The sequence below is a fragment of the Osmerus mordax genome, chromosome 7 (assembly GCF_038355195.1).
Source record: "Osmerus mordax isolate fOsmMor3 chromosome 7, fOsmMor3.pri, whole genome shotgun sequence".
In the NCBI taxonomy this organism is placed as follows: Eukaryota; Metazoa; Chordata; class Actinopteri; order Osmeriformes; family Osmeridae; genus Osmerus; species Osmerus mordax.
In genome coordinates, this window is record NC_090056.1 from 10,524,125 (window position 1) to 10,541,558 (window position 17,434).

The 17,434-nt window shown below is 40.6% G+C and overlaps 3 protein-coding genes across 3 annotated transcripts; 1 reads left to right on the forward strand and 2 right to left on the reverse strand.

The window, feature by feature from the left end:
- Positions 1-139: 139 nt before the first annotated feature.
- On the forward strand, positions 140-3,464 carry csf1b (colony stimulating factor 1b (macrophage)). Its single transcript, XM_067240656.1, has 8 exons — positions 140-181; positions 830-943; positions 1,091-1,153; positions 1,230-1,400; positions 2,528-2,744; positions 2,861-2,994; positions 3,181-3,227; positions 3,323-3,464. Exons 1-8 carry the CDS (start codon positions 140-142, stop codon positions 3,348-3,350), a joined length of 816 nt encoding a protein of 271 aa, XP_067096757.1. The 3' UTR covers positions 3,351-3,464.
- A 2,015-nt stretch (positions 3,465-5,479) lies between these two features.
- Positions 5,480-6,747, reverse strand: fmodb (fibromodulin b). The gene is made up of 2 exons (XM_067240633.1): positions 5,850-6,747; positions 5,480-5,631 (listed from the first exon to the last, which is right to left on the reverse strand). The coding sequence occupies exons 1-2, from the start codon at positions 6,745-6,747 to the stop codon at positions 5,480-5,482; spliced, it is 1,050 nt and encodes a 349-aa protein (XP_067096734.1).
- Positions 6,748-8,673: 1,926 nt separating this feature from the next.
- LOC136946331 (MAP kinase-activated protein kinase 2-like) lies at positions 8,674-16,516 on the reverse strand. The gene is made up of 10 exons (XM_067240634.1): positions 15,691-16,516; positions 13,159-13,298; positions 12,352-12,416; positions 12,155-12,234; positions 11,914-12,040; positions 11,542-11,617; positions 11,315-11,439; positions 11,109-11,194; positions 10,887-10,967; positions 8,674-10,447 (listed from the first exon to the last, which is right to left on the reverse strand). Exons 1-10 carry the CDS (start codon positions 15,925-15,927, stop codon positions 10,304-10,306), a joined length of 1,161 nt encoding a protein of 386 aa, XP_067096735.1. The 5' UTR covers positions 15,928-16,516; the 3' UTR covers positions 8,674-10,303.
- Between the last annotated feature and the right edge of the window lie 918 nt (positions 16,517-17,434).

Consider the following 17,434-nt stretch of genomic DNA (forward strand, 5'->3'; position numbering starts at 1 on the left):
AAACTCTACACAGCGCAGAAGGAAGCATAACCGCATCCCATGGTGCCAGACGTCTGCATCTTGTCTCCAGTGAGGGAAAAAGAGCTTCAATGTTTCTGACTCAGGAGTGGGGGATTCTCTTCTGTCCTTTCCAAGCCAGATGACCCTCTTGGTACCTTCCCTCATTCAGTGTCCGACCAAGGTGAGTGAAACCTTTACTCCCATGTTGTACCTCCAAGACCGACTACTAACAGTAAAATTGGATCACAAAAAGGCATCGATCGTCTATGCACTGTTTCAAGTTGAATGTGTAATCTTAGCAGTGCAATATCATGACAACGGTTAATATGTACGTGGTTGTTACAAATTAAATTAATTTGAAATGACCTACATGTACACGTAATACATGAAAGATATCAATGTAGTATGGATGGCATAGAATAGATCCCTGACATTATGTGACAGTTTTGTACAGTATAATTGATTGTATTTAATTAAATATGGCTGGGTTTCATACATTATTCCACACAAGGGACAAACATGACAAGTTACAGTTCTAGCATTAGCCGTAATAGCATTTATAACATAACATGCTTTTAAAGCATGTTTTTAAAATATCATATTGACTTGTGATTCCTTAATATAACAAATTAGTCATGACTAATTCAATAAACAAGCTTTGTGGGCTGAATTTAGGGATGCTAAATATTAAGTTTTTTTGTTGGTAACATCCTGTTATGCCAACATATGTCCATTTTCAGATGATGTCAACAAAAGTCTATATACATAGTTAAAATTACCTTCACAACTGATGATTAGATAAAACATTCAGCTGTTTTTCATGTTTCAGGTGAAGTGTCTGAGTGTCATAATATTTCTGAGTTTCTCACTGGCCATGGGTGAGATCCCTGGCCCATGCAGACACTCAATCACTAAGGAGCACATGCTGACCCTCAAACGCTTGGTGAGCAGACACAAACATACCAGCTTGCACACACACTCACACAAGAGCACCTAACTCTTGAACACAAACACAAACACACATGCCTCATTCATTCACTGTTATACATTGAGTGTTTTAAGTCACGGCCTTTGTTTTCTCTGTACCCAGATAGATAACCAGCTGAGAAGTGGATGTTGGATAACCTACACTTTCACTGATCAAAGAAATTTGGTAAGGCCACATTTTTTTAATTGTCTTTTTCTGATTTCCTTTCCCTGGCTGATTCTCTTCTGCTCTGCCACTGCAGAGTAAATGCTGCTATGTTAAGGCTGCGTTACCATGGATCCTGGACCTCCTGACTGCCCACTTCCAGTACAACAGAGGCTCCGACAACGACAGATATGTCCAGTTGCTAAAATCTCTCATCCACAACATCTATTCTCAGAAATGTGTTCCACAGATCAATGAGGAGCTGGAGGTGTGATATTGCCCCTGAACGGTAGACTTGAGTGTTAACAAGGTTCCAAGGAATCTGGTACAGTTTTTTCCGATTGCTTAGACACAAAAATGTCAAATAACACACAGTTCGTGAAACCTGACACTCACGGAGCAAAACAGCAGCCCAGATTTGCACATTTATAAGCACATTCTCAGCCTCACACTATTAAAATACTACACAGTGTTTTGCAAATAACTAAACACACTTTTCTACATTAGACACAGAAATATAAGATTATGTCATTTAACTGCCTTTTCAAGACACTGCCTTGTAAAATGCCACACGTGAACAAATGGATCAAACACGGGTGTCAGCTGTACAAGCACCAAAGTGCTTAACTGTAAACATACCAATCAGGTGTAAGCACTATAAAAAGGCAACAGGTCAGTGTACCCATCCTCATCAAAAATGGAAGGCAATGTTGCAGGAAGAGGGAGGATGAGAGGGGGAGTCCATGGAGGAAGAGTGGTAAGGAGAGGGAGAGTTAGACCTGGAGGCGGTTGAAGAATAGGGCCAAATTTACAGTATCTAATGAAATTCGACAGAGAGTTCAGCCCAACCTCAGCAGATATACTGTTGCAACAGTAACTACTTTTCTCTACTGTCTTCAATACAGTAAAATGTAGCCTATACTATATGCACTACATCAGTATTTTTTTTTTTACCCATTCACTGCAGTCCATGATTGAAACAATGTTCTGTATTTCATTTGCTGTATGCTTTCTGTTGTCTCCACAAATGTAATTGCTGTGTTTACAGTGTGTAGTCTACTACAGTATTTGAATTGAAATATGTTCTGATATTCTGCACAAAATGCAACCTTTACGTAGACAATGTGGAGAGTACAGTACATATTTTCATCAGTGTGCAGTACTGGCCTTGTGTGTTGTGTTTGGTCAACATATTCATGCACTTTGTACAGTACGTGTACAAAGTGAGCCCTGTTTTCAAAATTGTGCTTAAGCAATCGGAAAAAACTGTAACAAGCCTATTAAACATGTTTTGTGAAGAATTTGCCAAAAAAGATGAGTAAAGCAGTGAAACTTTTTTTTTTAAGCAGATATTTTATTACACATTCGAATTTAGTCTCTTTGTGCACTGTTCAGGACGACCCAGTCAGCTTTGAGGTGACTTTCAGAGAGTCCCCATCAGAAGCACTGGCCAGAGTCCAGGAGATCCTGTCTGTGTACTGGGAGCTGGTAACCACCAGTAACACACCAGTGGACTGGAACTGCCAGAGGGAGTACGCAGAGAGCTCAGGACTTGCTACGCACCTATACACATCACCAACTGAGCTCAGCACACAACTCTCCTCAACAACTGGTGAGTCCTTCTAAGGAACCAAGGCTAATAAAATCTCCGTTTTATTTTCTGGTAGCACCTGTCCTGGACAATATTGCACAGTTGTAATTAAAAGTTATGAACTGTCCGTCCCCCAGTCAGATCTGATAAGAATTCAAAGACAGCCTCCCAGACTGGTTCAGAGAGCAACATGTACAAGTTTGGCTTCATAGTGGTGTCTCTCAGCGGAGGAGGGCTGCTTGTGCTTATTCTCTGCATAATCACACAGCGGGTAATGCCAAATAATAACACTGAGAAGCATCTGCTCTGCCAAAGGCAAGATTTCTGGCAGACCAGAATATGATTAAGCTAAACACAGCACCTGTGTTTGTTCCTTAAATTTGGAGATAAAAAAAAAAAATATTATTTAACTGTGCTGCTGATTTGACTATTATTTTATTTTTTTGTTTCAAAACAGAAATACTTTAGTAGGATTAACACACCGCACTCAATATTCACTTCAAGGTGAGGAAATGTACATTATTAGTAATATGCAAAGAAGTCTGAAACAAAATAACTCAGACCTATGAGACCTCTAAATAACAAATTTGATTTTACAGGTCACATTCAGACATGCGAAGAAATTAGTTTCCATCTCTGCCTTCCTGCCTGTCTGTATACCAGGTGTCCAAACTGCCTCCTTATGTGTTTTCTGTGTGTCAGTGTGTCTGTCAAACTGCACCCTGTCTGGCTGGCAGTACAACTGACTGAAGTGTTGTTTTGCAACCTGCCTGCCTGCTTGCCTGCCCACTTTCTTGCCTGCCTGCCTGCCTTTTCGGAAGCAACATAATTGAGATGACTGCTCAGACCGGAAGAGATATGTGAACAATGAATATCTTCATATGCAATCTTTTTTTGTAAAATGTTATGTGAATGTCTGTTGGTTGGTTATCCATATGAAATAAATATAATTAAAACGCTGACAAGGAACATTATCTTTTATTTTGACAATCTACTGTTGTTTATTGTTTAAACACAGCACTGGTCTCATCAGAATTTATTTGTATTTTTATTATGTCTATTTTGAAAACTCTATAGTTATCTGTTTAGTTTACTCCCTAATCTGTTGTTGCGGAGGCCTTGACAGAAGAAGTATTTTGCACCACATAATGCATACGTTCACCAGGCATATTTGAAACAGATCTGTGATCTTTAACATGTCATCAGAGGCATGTCATCATCCTATAAATCCACTGTCTGGAACATATGGATTTAATCCATGTTTTCTTTAAAGATATTTTTGGTGGCTTTATTATGTATTTCTGACAGGGATAGTATGTTTGGAGAGGACAAAAAATGTAGAGAGAGAGAGAGATGACATGGTAAATGGCTTGGGACAGACTCAAACCCAGGCTGCCGCGGAGAAGCCTCAGTCTACATGGTGTGCGCATTAGTCCAGTAATTGGATTTATCACAAATCTAGTCAGTACTGCTAATGACCCAGCTGAATATGAAGGTGTTGGTTTTCAGAATGTTGGATCCTTTCATTGAAAGTGAAGTTCTGTGATTCATAAAAAGGGCCATGACCTGAAGTTTATAGAAAGTAAAAAATCTGGTTTCATTTTTTCACAGCTTGTTTGTTCTGCATTCACACAAAAGTTGATCACCCATGACAAAGTTAAGTGCATCTATCTCACAATAAAGCAAACAGCATGTTCCCTTCACGTGTTAAGAGACATGTCAGCTATTCAACTTGGTATGTGAATAGATGTGATCTAGGCTTCACTGATTTTCCAATCCGACTCTCTTTACAAGGGTATTATGGACAGTATTATGGAACGTCCATAATCTGTTTGGGATTAAAGGCAGCTGTCGATGGAAATATGAGCCTTTGATGGAGTCTCAAGACTCTTGAGCTTCAATATGTGGAGGCTGGCCCAAGACCAGTTTAGTGTTATTTGGAGGGAGCCCATCCTCCCAGCATGTGTTCTTTCTTGTTTAAAAGTAGGGAAAAGCAAAAGAACAATGGTTTTGATTTTAAAACAAGCTAAAGCATTAGTTTGTGGGAAAAGCTCATTCCAATTTATCAGAATCAGAGCCATGTACAGGGCACTATTTAAAGGTAAGAGAGAGCTCTCCCTCTCTCTCTGTTTCTCTGTTTCTCTCTCTTTCAGACAAACACACACAGGTTAATTTCAAGATACTTTCAACATCATCATAATTCTCACACTGTCAGGCTTTCACTAAAATCATTGGTCTTAATTATTGTCCATACAAATGATTGTTTTGGTGGTTTATTATTATTACGGATGTAAGTAACTGTTAAGTGTATTATTATACCACTAGGTGGCAGACAAAACAGCCAACTACTACTCTAAACTATTAAAATCTTTCACATCTAAGGGGTAAAACATTTAAGATTATAGGAACTTATAGGGTAAATATTTTTTTTTTTAACACAGCACCATATACAACACAACTCTTTAATCATAATTCCTGAATGCACAAAGAATTGAACATGATGAATGTAGTTACAAGTAAGTACATTAGAAGTGTAACCCATTAGTTGTGTACCCTCAGAAGGAATAAAATACACTTAACATTCATCATCAATTTAAGACATGGAGCTAAGCCATGATGACTTACAAAACACGTTAGGCTCTATTTGAAGAGAAACAGATGGGATTCTTGTAATAACTAGTAACAGAGGCTTACAAGTTAACGAGATCCAGGATAGGTTATTCAAAAACAGAATAAAATGTACAAAAATAAAGGAGCTAAACATCGATGTAGGCAACCAGGCGTAGACAGTAGGCAGCTTCAGATGGCACATCTTTGGGATTAATCTGATTGGCATCCAAACGCAGCACCTTCAACTTGGAGTAGTTTGCCATGTCCACCTTAGCACAGAAACTAACCAGAGAGAACTCTGAGAGGGAAAGACAGACACAGACAGTAAGTAGTACTGTACATTTTATTCTAAATAAAAGTAATTTATTGTGGATTGTTGTGACAGAAATTATGGTACAGCTTAGTATATGTATTACACCACTAGCATTGTAATTCATTGAGGTTATGCTGACACTTCCCCATGATACGAAAGGGCATCACAGAGGAGAAGGCTAAATATGAAGTCACATACTGTACCTTTGATTTGATTAGCCTGTAGATAGAGGTTTTCAAGACTTCTACTGACAATAGGGATCCTCTCCAGCTTGTTGTGGGACAGGTCCAGTTCCACCAGAGTACTGACATTGAAGGTGTTGCGGGGAATCCCTCCATCTGTCAACTTGTTATGAGCTAACCTTAGAAACTGCAGCATAGGATAACTAGTGAGGAAGTTTTCCGGCACACTCTCAATATTATTATACTCCAGGTAGAGTTGATGCAGCATTTCTGGGAGATTCCCTGGAATTTTCTTTAGTTGGTTTTTCCTGATGTCCAGTATGTTCAAAGACTTAAGCCCCTTGAAAGCTCCCCCAACCTCCTCAAGTGCATTGGCATGCAGATGGAGTTTGGTTAAGTTAGTCATCCCCTCAAAAGAGCTAGCCAGAATCTTTGATAACTTATTGTGGTTTATCCTGAGATCTTTGATAGACTTGGGCAGGTTCAGGGGAAAGCGAGTCAGCTGGTTGTGATTCAGGTAGAGTCGGTCCAGATTTTTAAGCTTGCTGAAAACATTGGGACCCAGTTTGTCAGAGCTGAGCTGGTTCTGGTGGAGCATGACCCAGACCAGGTTAGTGGCGTTGTCAAACACCCCCTCCTGGATGCCTGTGATCTGGTTGCGTTGCAGGTAGACATACTTCATGCGGGAGGGGACATAAGGAACATGCTGCAGGTTACGGCTGTGACAATACATGGCTGTTGGGTAAGTGGAGGGGCAGTCACACTCCAGTGGGCAGTCCTCACCCACGCGGTCCATCCACAGGGTGTCAGGGTGGCGCCTGCGGCCACGCAGGTACGACAGCCAATGGAAGGAGCCGGAGTTCTGGGGAAAGCTGAGGTCCACCAGCCCAGCTACAATCAGCAGCAACACTACTCGCATGATCACTGCAAATATTAATAGTTATCAATATCCTGTGAATAAAACAAATCATGCAACATATCTATAAACAAATATGTTATTTAAGTATACCCTTTGGCAAATAAATAGTACATGTACAGTAACCTACCAGCCTGTTGTATATAGGTAGTCACTATAGCAATGTCTCTCTCAGACTAAAGGGGAAGACTGGTATAGGGTAAATACCCCTTCCTGTCTGTTTTCTTCCAAACGTGCAGCCAGAGTCACAACATAACATGTATATTTTCCACTCACATGTAGTGTTTTAACAGCAACATATCGCCTCCAGTCATGTCAGTATCAATCCCATCTGGGCTCTAACATGGACATCTGTTATTTAACAGCCTTGTTATTCACTCACTGTGTTGTGCCTTATCATTAGCACAGCTACATGGGGCATGACTTGTTATTTCTTGCTGTATGTCTTTAGGTTACAGTGGAAAGACAGATGGTTCTGAGGGTTCAGATATAGGGAAAAATGCAATGACTGCATGCTGTACTCCTACAACAGTGAGCTCAAGTTGTTATTATGTACAGGTTTATGCAAACGTTTTGGCACCCCTGGTCAACATTTATGTTACTGTGAATAGTTAAGTGATAAGAAAATAAACTGATCTCCAAAATGCATAAAGTTAATGTTGAAACATTATTTTCAACATTTTAAGCAAGATTAGTGTCACTTCTGCTCGATTAGTTACTCACAGTAACAACATTTTTTTTTTACCTGGGGTGTCCATACTTTTGAAGCAACCTCCTTGAGCAGTACTTTTTGCATGTCAACCAGTGTTGGTAAGTTCCTCATTCCAAAGTGCTGTGTCTGGCCCGTGGGGCACCTCAAGGAAATTATAGGCTTGATGCTGTGAAGAAAGTCAGCCAACTGGCACCCTGTTGATGATGACAGATGATCACTATGACCTGCCTAGAATTTCTTCACAACTCTGTCCTTGGGCTCTGTCTGTATTAGACCAAGAACAAAGGGAGCCTTAGGCAGCTGTACAGTTGAAAGTGACATACTGACAAAGTGAATTTCTCACCTCAAAATCGAATTTTAAGTTAGGGAGGGGCCACAGACAAGGTAGTCTGACAACATGTATAGATTTTACCCACATACTAATTTATAATGAAAAAATTACTTTAAATAACTTGATATGTAGTCAGAGCCCAGGGTGTAATGATGGCCAGTTTTACCAGCAGCTGAATGAACACTGCTTTATTAGTATCCATTACTGGATATCATAAGTTTCTCTAGCACACGCACCATTAACAGCCTTAGGTCTATAATCATGATTTGTACTTTGGGAAGAATACCTCCTTTTTTAAGTCCTTTGTTTGCCAAATGTCTTAGCTGACATGTCAATGATTTGGTACTGGCACCAATGACTGTGCCTGCGGTGTTCCAAATAGGAAAGCTACTCTGATCCACATGACACCAAGCAGGAAGAATGCAGAGTGTTTCCTGATGTACAGCCTTATCTGTTTGGAGGAGAGGGAGCTGTATTAGTGCCATAGACCAGATGAAAACATGTTGTCCCTGCAAAACCACATTCCACATTAGACAAGATATTTGTAAATTGCTATAGCATAAGCCATCAAGGTTTTGACTGGTCATTACTTCCACATAGTCATTTTGGGAATAGGATACTAGAGATAATCTGAGGTTGATGGATGTGGTACCAAATATTTAGTACGTATGACCTATTACAAGGGTGTCAGTATGAAAAATCTATTCCTGAGAAATACTTGAAAGTTATTTTTCAGTAGCGACAGCGTCATTCTCTTTGGGTTTTCTTCCAGAAGAGGGCAATGTTTGTCAAAAGTCAATTACAAAAAGTGCTCTCACACCATTTTAAAAGACTTGGGTGCTGAGATATGTAGCGATCAATTAAACCACATAAGACAAACATGACAAAATATTTGAGGGGGTTTATTCCACAGTAAAGGACACTCTGGACATGAGTACAGCAGTTTGAAATGTGCTACATTTTATACTGTACATCTACTCAGTACACCTATTAATAAACTCCAATGATGCTCTGCAACTTACGTCTTCTTATGACTGTCAAACTGGAGGAAGTTCATTCATAGAGCAAGGATTCATAGAGCAAGGAGCAATAATCTCTATTACTGCTGTGTGGATGCTGACACTCATCCTAACAGTCCTGTTCTTGAGCAGTGGAGAACCATGTGCAATCAGCATCTATTTGTGTGTTGGACCAGGACTGGCATGGTAAAAATGTCCCCTATGGCCCGCTGAGGGGTGTGGAGATAATGACATCAATTGGATACTACCACCTTGTGGTGAGATTGTTTACTCACCGTCCTTACCTTGGACATCTTTAACATGAGATCAGCACACACACAACTCCAAATCATGCATAGACTCAATGGGAGGTTTGTGTGAAAGGTTAAGCACACAGACCCAACATTATAACTCTCCCCAGTACTCTCAAGGCACTAATTCCTTCTAAACAGTAAGTTAAAAAATAAGATCTGCAATGTACACGTACATAACTCTAGGCACACATAGTTAGAGGCATGTTGGCAAAAAAAGACCCGACCCACAGTAAAACACAATCAACGGCCATCATACGTTTGAAGAGTCTAAAGTGAAGCAGATTTCATGTCAACAAAACTCCAACCACAAATAGAAAACCTGTACTTGTGAGCTGTGAATAAGTATATACACCGACGCTGAGGGAAAGACATTCAATTAAACAATTCAAACTTTTCTACAATACTTTCAGAGTGTATATTACATCGTAAATTAATTGGTGTGCAAACTGGTGATAATTAGTAACAACAGTCCTACAGTACAGTATCAAATACTCTCTACAGTAAAGTATTTCATACTCTCTAAGGGATCAATGTCACCAATTATTTGATCAGGAAATCATCTTTCTATTATGCTTCACCTCGTAAGTTACTGGCACTTTGTAGGCTGTAAAACAAAAAATATTCTCCCTTGTGAAGATTAACAAATATATAGTCCTTCAGTGCACATATATATCCCCAATTCATATAATTATGTCTTTGACATTAGTTTTAAAGCAGGACCATCACAGTCATATTAGAGTAGTTTCATTTATATGGTTGTATGGGCCTTGTACCCAGGGCCCTACTATACACAGACCTAGAAACATGTGGGCACAAGTAAAAAATAAAACAACAGTGAACAGAGCGAGGCTTGATTCTACATTAGTTACAGTGCTTCTGGCTCTGCAAGGTTAAACAACACTTCCATAGTTACATCAAGGCGATCCTGTTTTGATCAACATCTGATTACTATGGTGACAAGTAAATTAACCAGATGTATTTACTTCAATGGCAAGGGGTAAAAAGGGTTCAACTAAGAAGAATAAGAAAAAAATATATATATATATATCTAAAATCAAGCTAAAATTAACACTGACAATATAAAATAAAAAAACTGATTACCAAACAGGCTTCTCTTTTACGAGAGAGTGGGTAAGTGTGTGTGTGTCTGTGAGTGTGTGTGTGCTTGCATGAATGTGTGAGAGTTTCTTAAAGTGTCTTTGTCTCACAGTCCTGGAGCCTGAGTTGTAGCATTGTTGGCCTTCTTCCTTCTTTTCATCAGCAGAGGATTTGTCGACTCCTGGATGGTTTTGATTTTAATCTGCTCATAATCCACTCTCATGGTTGCCAGGGCACTTGTCATTTCCTCCTAATGACACAAATATCAACAATGCAACCTGGGTAAATGGCTTGCCGGCAAGTCCCTAGAGTAAGTATCATGAAACAGCTTAAGCCATTTTGCCAATATAATTCCAGGCACAATGCTGTCCCAGAATTACACTGGTAAAAGGCCAAAACTCTGACTATGAAAATATTTGTTTTAATCCACAATCAGAAAATGACACTTCACCCTCATCAAGCTTGCCTGTAGTGATGGGTGCTAAACTCAGGTCATAACAATCCTGCTGAATTGTTGAGAACCGGAGGGCAAGGTTGGAACACAACAGAGCTGTAGTACTGCTTTAATGTTAAAATATCGTCTCAGAGAGCCCCGAGGAACTCATGTTTACTGAGCAGACAGACTACATATTCCTCTGGCAGTGGAAAACCAGCTAGAACGAATATGATCAGAACAGTGCTCCCCTCACCTTCACCTCCTCCCAGACATCCTGCTCTTCTTTCAGAACACGACTTGTGTGAAGAGGGGTCTGAGGCACCACCATAGACTGCTGCAGAATCACATCAACCATGGAATCAGTACCCACAAAGCACATCACAAGTAGCTCATTTCAATATCTTTTCATGTACTTGACGCAAGGCCTAAGGCCTCCAGGGAACCTCCAGCATACTGTAGGAGGCAAAGTCCTTACGTTGATCCAAGGGTGGTTCATGAACTCTGTGATGCTCATCCTCTGGCTGGGCTCAGTCTTCAGCAGGTGGCGGATCAGCTGCTGGGCTGGAACACACAACACAGGACGTGGAAACCAAGGTGCTCCCATGTCTGTGTATACACCTCACCTACATCACCACCAGTGTCTGTAACACTGTGTACATACAGCCCTGCTGTCTCAAGTACCTTCTTCAGACACGTCAGACCACTCAGGGTTGGGGAACTCGTACTGCCCGTTGCGGATGCGCTTCTTCATCCCTGGAGATATGGCCAGGCCGTGGTTAGAGTAGAAGGGGGGGTATCCACAAAGTCTGGGGATAGATAAGGAGTTGAGTGGAGGATAAGCAACATGCACTAATATTGGAGCGCAAGTATTCCTACACGGCCCAATAGTATTCATGTGCTGTACTCACAGGATATACATGATGACGCCCAGAGACCACATATCGCAGGACTTGTCGTACTTCTCTGGACCAAGAACCTCTGGAGCTAGGAGACAGCCCAACAAATAAGAATCATAATACATTCACATCTTGTGTTTCGTGACTAATGTAATTGGCATTCTGAAATTCATAATTCTTCATGTAATGTCATAATTATTCAAAAGACATCTGACTATGACCGACCCTTGACTAAAGGATTTCCCCTATGCTCATAACGTTTACAGTATGTTGGTGGAATCAACAGGAAATGTTGGTCAGCAGAATGTGCTGTCAGAGATTTCTAACCCTGTGAGTCATCAAGGGGAACCACATGTTGCATTAAGTTCAGACACATGTCCTTACCAACATAGTAGGGGGTATAGCACGGTGTAGCCAGGGAATTCAGTGTGGTGATTTCCTTGGCAAAGCCAAAGTCTGTCAGTTTGAGCAGGGCATCAGGCCTTTCTGAGGTATACAGGAGGTTCTCTGGCTGAAAACAAATAAACACAGACAAAGTTGATCCTTCCCAACTGGACATAAAGAATTTCTGAAGTTTAATCATTAGACATTAAGGCTGGAATATCTAGTAACCAGCCAGGCTTACCTTTATATCTCTGTGGGCGATGTCAATGGCATGCAGATACTGTATGGCCTCACCTATACTCTTCATTATATCAGAAGCCTCTACAGAGAGAAAAAGAGAAATAATGAGGGACAGACAAGGAGATTAAGATGCATTTAAAGCCCAGCAATAGGTGGGGAATGAGGTAACTGGAATTTGGATGAAGAATGTCTCTTGACCTCTTTCTGTGAAGGCTTGGTTCCCTCTGTCCTGAATATGACTGAACAGCTCACCGCCATCCATGCTGAAGAGAAAAAAAACACAGGAAATAGAAAGGTCATGAACCACTTGAGATTACAGCCCGACCGATATATCGGCGGGCCGATATTATCGGCAGATATTGGGCATTTTCCAAACTATCGGTATTTATAATGGCCGATAAATGATTATTGTTTTTTTTTTGTTTGTTTTTTTTGTGTTTTTGTTCAAAGGACTTTAAGTTTCATATCTTAAGTTTGTATTTTTATAAATTCTATTTTTCAGAAACTGCATTAACATATTATTTTAGTGAGGAAATAATAACAGTAGTCAGATGGCTGAGCAGTTAGGGAATCGGGCTATTAATCGGAAGGTTGCTGGTTCGATTCCTGGCCATGTCAAATGATGTTGTGTCCTTGGGAAGTCACTTAACCCTACTTGCCTTGGGGAATGTCACTGTACTTATTCACTCTGGATAAGAACTTCTGCTAAAAGTGACTAAATGTAAACTACAAATAACTACTGTTAGGGAAATCAGTTTGTTTTGTTACGCGTTTCTGGATTTTTTAAATATTATAAATCGGCCGATATCGGATTTTTTCACCAAATATTTGTATCGGTATCAGCCTTAAAAATCCTTTATCGGTCAGGCTCTACTTGAGATGTTTAATTGATAATCCATTTAAACAGTCCTGCAATTCAAATATTGTAAACAATGTGAATGGCTAGGGTTTATGAGCACAGGAATCAGGTCAAAGAGAGAGACACGTTTGTGACTGTACACCCACCACTCCATGACGATGAGAAAGCACTTCCTGCCCTGGTAAAGGTTCTCGTAAACATCCACGATGCGTACGATGTGTGAGCAGGGTGACGCCCTCCAGTGTAGCTCCACCTCCCGTCGACCTTTGGGGCAATCTTGCAGCATCTGAGACAAGAGCAAGGAGAAGACCTTACCAATTCTGAGCCATGAGCAGTAAATAGTCTGCCCAGTTTTGTGCCTTTATCCTCTCAGATTACTCAAATCTCTGATTAGCAGCACATTTCAACCCGCTGTGGAGGTATGAGATTCTGAACCACAGCATAGGTCTTGCAGATGCCCTTGACTTCATCCTTGATTCTAATCGTATCAAGTCTGTCCCAGACAGCAGACACATCTCCATAACACAATTTCCCTCCTTCCGAGATGCATCTGGTCCTGAACCAGAAACGATGCAGCCTAATGGCTTCACTCAGCTATCTTCGGGAGAGAGGATGGACAAATGAAAAGGGGGAGGAATAACCAGGTGTTATCGAGAACCGAGACCTGTGAATATATAAACAACACTACGGAGGGAAATGTTAAAAAAGGCCTAATTTCAGTTTCCTTAGAATCTAGTTCAATTTAGTCTGTGGAGAGGCTGGCCGTTATTTCGGCTTTAAAGTTCAATCAGAGGGGATCTGTGGAACTCTCATCCCCATCCCTCATCCTCCTTTAGACCACTTCAACATCAACAACTAACCATGAGTCACACAGTGTGTCATCATGCACTGCCCTCGGGAGGGGGGCTCCATACCAGCTGGCACTGCCATCTCCACAGAAACACACACCACCACAGCTTTGTTTCAGACCTCTCACAGCACTACACAAACACACACATGCAGGAAGCAGACTATTCTCCCAGGCAGTAGACAATTCAAATCAAGTCAATTGACAGGATGAAGAGGAATCGTCCCTCACAAAACAGCAGAGGAAGGGCTAAGAAGAGAGACCAATGTTTCACAAACAGACACAGGCCAGGGAATTCTGACAGAAGATCTTCTTGGAAGGATGGATGCAGCACATAGTACCAGGGAGGCCCTTCTGAGGGATGTGTACTGGTCCCCAGGCACTTTCTTGGTTAATAAAAGCTGAGAATGTAACCTAGAGGACAGTACTGCTGCAATCCAGACCCAATAATCCCTTCTGTCATGTATCAGCTCTCCCACAAGACTAATTTTAGACACAAAACTTGCAAAATGCAATCAAAACATCACAAGTACTCTCCTTCTGCTGGAACAACATCCCTATTAGATAATTCCATTACTGGAGGTGTATAATAAGCATCACCAGATCAACCAACCCTAAAGCCTCAAACTTCAAGTCATTGGAGAATGGAGAGGTCTTGTTGTAGAGCCAAAGACACTCTGAGATACTCCATCACAAGACACAGGCCAGTCAATAACCCATAACCATGTGACACCTTAACAGTGTTGCCTCTTCCTCACCCTCTCCGTTGCAATGACAGGCAGCACTCTGCATTCTAATGCCGTCACCCACACCGTCCAACGGGAGCAGGTGTTCTGGAGGAGGGGGCCCGGCAACACACGTGCCTCAGTGCTGATTAACAGATCCCAAGGGTAATATCACAGGAAGTGATCCATGTCTCTCAATTATCCTGGCCTGCACATCAACACTAGGACTCAGCATGCAAAAACAATGCCTTGGAGGGAAGGAGGGGAGAATGAGAGCTGTTAGTGTGACTGTGTGACATTAAAGGAGGGAGTATGAGTGGGGCTTGAACGGTTGGTCTTAAAGACCTGGAAAGCAACATTTCATTATGGCTAGTGAAAGCCTAAACTGAAGGGAGGATGTTGTAACAAAAACCTTGAAAGGATTATGAAACAAGTACTATCTGTAAAAAAATATATAGATATATGTATACACTGTATCACAGCTTAGACATATAGGCCTAATAACAGCAGAAGGTCCTTTGTTAGTTTCCGTTTCCGATAGCCTACAGGGAAGACTAGAGGCCAAAGCTATTTGTGGATCAGAATGACAGCTGCAGCATTACTTCACCCACTACCCAGTCCTGTGAAGGAAAGACCTGGTTGGAACCAATGTTCGTTTTCGTATCAACAACCTATCCAGACTCACACTGGCTCTAGAGCATAAGTCAGAAAAACTGACAAATACGACATTGCAACCAAACAAATCTTTAGCGTTTGCTTCAGAGGGACAAGAACTCATGGACTACATTTGACATAATATATTTTGCTATATTTAATAGATCATTTCCATAAGCTAGATAAACCAATATAAAATGTTCTGTTATGTAAACAACACATCCGCAACTTCTCAGTGCCTTCACTTCGAAAACGGTGATATTTGCAACTTTCTTATCAATTAAACTTGATAGAAAATGTTTAATTAATTCATTATGTTACTTCCATTTGCATCCACCTGGATTCACACTTCAGTTAAGCTACTCCATAATTTCCCAGTAGAATAGTCAGAAATGTTTGACTGGCAGATAGCAAGAATGTACAACAAACTAAGAGGAAAATAAAATGTTTACCTTTAGTGCGTATTTCTCCCCACTTCCTTTCCGGAATATTTCCAATACTTTTCCATTTATTCCCATTCCAAGTACTTGACGTGTAACCGTGTAATCGTCAGTTATGGCATGCTTTTTTGTTTGAAGAGGGTTGTGTGGTTTAACGAAAAATTGAGGAAGGGATGCTGAGTTTAGATTTGGCGCTTGTTGCTGGTTTGGAAACGCTTGTTGGTTCTGGTTCCCTGCATTCGATAACATTGTTCTTCTTTGGTTTGAGCGCGGGCTACTTTTAAAAAGTCAGAATACCCTATGTATTATCAGTAAATTAGATTAAATTGTGGTTCCCTTGCTTTACTAACTAGCTAGCTAGGTAGTCCTACCTGTCAAAACCTGGTTGTCCAGAAGTAGCATGCTGCTATAGCACAATAGCTTGTTTGCGTGTGACAAGTCTCGTTTCCCAAATCTAGCCTATAGCTACAGGGCAATGGAAATTCCAATTGTTGTACTTTTACCCCAACAATTAAGTCATATTGCGAAGCCAACGCTCAATCGGCTCTATAGTCATAGCTTAATTACCGGCGTTCAGCTATCTTGGTAGCCAACATGCAAACAAACTTGAGCCGCTTCGTTTCACTGCCAACTGCATTGAAGAGCCTGCCACCAAATAGTGAAAGGAAGCAAGGGGGAGTTCTTTTTTACACCGCTAGTCAAACATGTCCTCTTACAGATGTCATTAACAAATGAATTACTACGCTCGCTTGTCTCCCACTATTGAATAAAGTTGGATATTAGATAACACGACAAGCGTTATCTTAGCTACAATGGTTAGGTCCCTAGCTAGCTAATCTAGCTAATTTCCTCACTCTTGCTTGTATTGTTGGCCATGATGACCTCACTTCAATAAGGTGGATCAGTTCTAGCCTAAAGTCATTTAAAACTGCAGTTGCAGGCATCAGACGTGGTCGCTGTTGGTTTATAAATGGGAGCTGAAAGAGACTTCTGATAACAAAATTCAACATTTATTATGTAGATGGATAGGACATTGTGAAATATTTTACAAAAATATGTTTTGTCTCTTGACAACAATGACGTGATGGCGTGACCCGGACAGAGTGATCAAACTAAGGTCAGACTGTATTTACTGTCTTAATCTGTTTTCTTCTTCTGTAGGAGACCAGTCCAGTCCCAGAGACTAGTATTGCTTCCATTTGGTAGAGAGTTCATTGATCACAGATTACGTCTGCCGATCATTGACATGTATTCATTTATTTATATTAAATCTATAAATTATATTAAATAGTTACTTTAATACACTTAGAAGTATGCCAGACTCATTAGGCTACATAATAACCGGTGTAATTATTAGTATTGATTCAATGTGGATAAGAAGTAGGGGTGGAATTAGAATGCCTGGTCCATGAAAAATATTTGACACTGGTCAAACAGATACCATCTTCTTTGTAGCTGTATCAAGTGTAATATCGTTATTTTAGTTGTGATTAACGTTCGGGTTGTTTAGTTGATAAGACGCACGTCTTTAAGAAAAAAACAGCTGGAGGTAGGGCGTTCTCATATAGAGCACCTCTTCTCTGGAACAAATTACCTGTCTCAATTAAGGAGTCTGATACTGTTTCGACATTTAAAATTAGGTAAAAAACTTTATTGTTTAGTCAATTCTACGACTGTTAAAGGTAAGTATGTTCCTAGTTGGAGGCAACGGGGGACGGGTTGTTTCCATCCTTATTCTATAAGTATGACTTAGGCT

What these genes read in the sequence shown, in the direction of transcription:
- LOC136946331 (XM_067240634.1), bottom strand. Translation starts at nt 15,927, where the DNA reads ATGTTATCGAATGCAGGGAACCAGAACCAACAAGCGTTTCCAAACCAG. An exon ending in CCAAGCCTTCACAGAAAGAG is followed by an intron (nt 12,235 to 12,351) that starts GTCAAGAGACAT and finishes TTCTCTCTGTAG; the next exon opens with AGGCTTCTGATATAATGAAG. An exon ending in TCGCCCACAGAGATATAAAG is followed by an intron (nt 12,041 to 12,154) that starts GTAAGCCTGGCT and finishes ATTTGTTTTCAG; the next exon opens with CCAGAGAACCTCCTGTATAC.
- fmodb (XM_067240633.1), bottom strand. Translation starts at nt 6,747, where the DNA reads ATGCGAGTAGTGTTGCTGCTGATTGTAGCTGGGCTGGTGGACCTCAGC. An exon ending in ACAGGCTAATCAAATCAAAG is followed by an intron (nt 5,632 to 5,849) that starts GTACAGTATGTG and finishes TTTCCCTCTCAG; the next exon opens with AGTTCTCTCTGGTTAGTTTC.
- csf1b (XM_067240656.1), top strand. Translation starts at nt 140, where the DNA reads ATGACCCTCTTGGTACCTTCCCTCATTCAGTGTCCGACCAAG. An exon ending in AGATCAATGAGGAGCTGGAG is followed by an intron (nt 1,401 to 2,527) that starts GTGTGATATTGC and finishes TGCACTGTTCAG; the next exon opens with GACGACCCAGTCAGCTTTGA. An exon ending in CACTCAATATTCACTTCAAG is followed by an intron (nt 3,228 to 3,322) that starts GTGAGGAAATGT and finishes TTGATTTTACAG; the next exon opens with GTCACATTCAGACATGCGAA.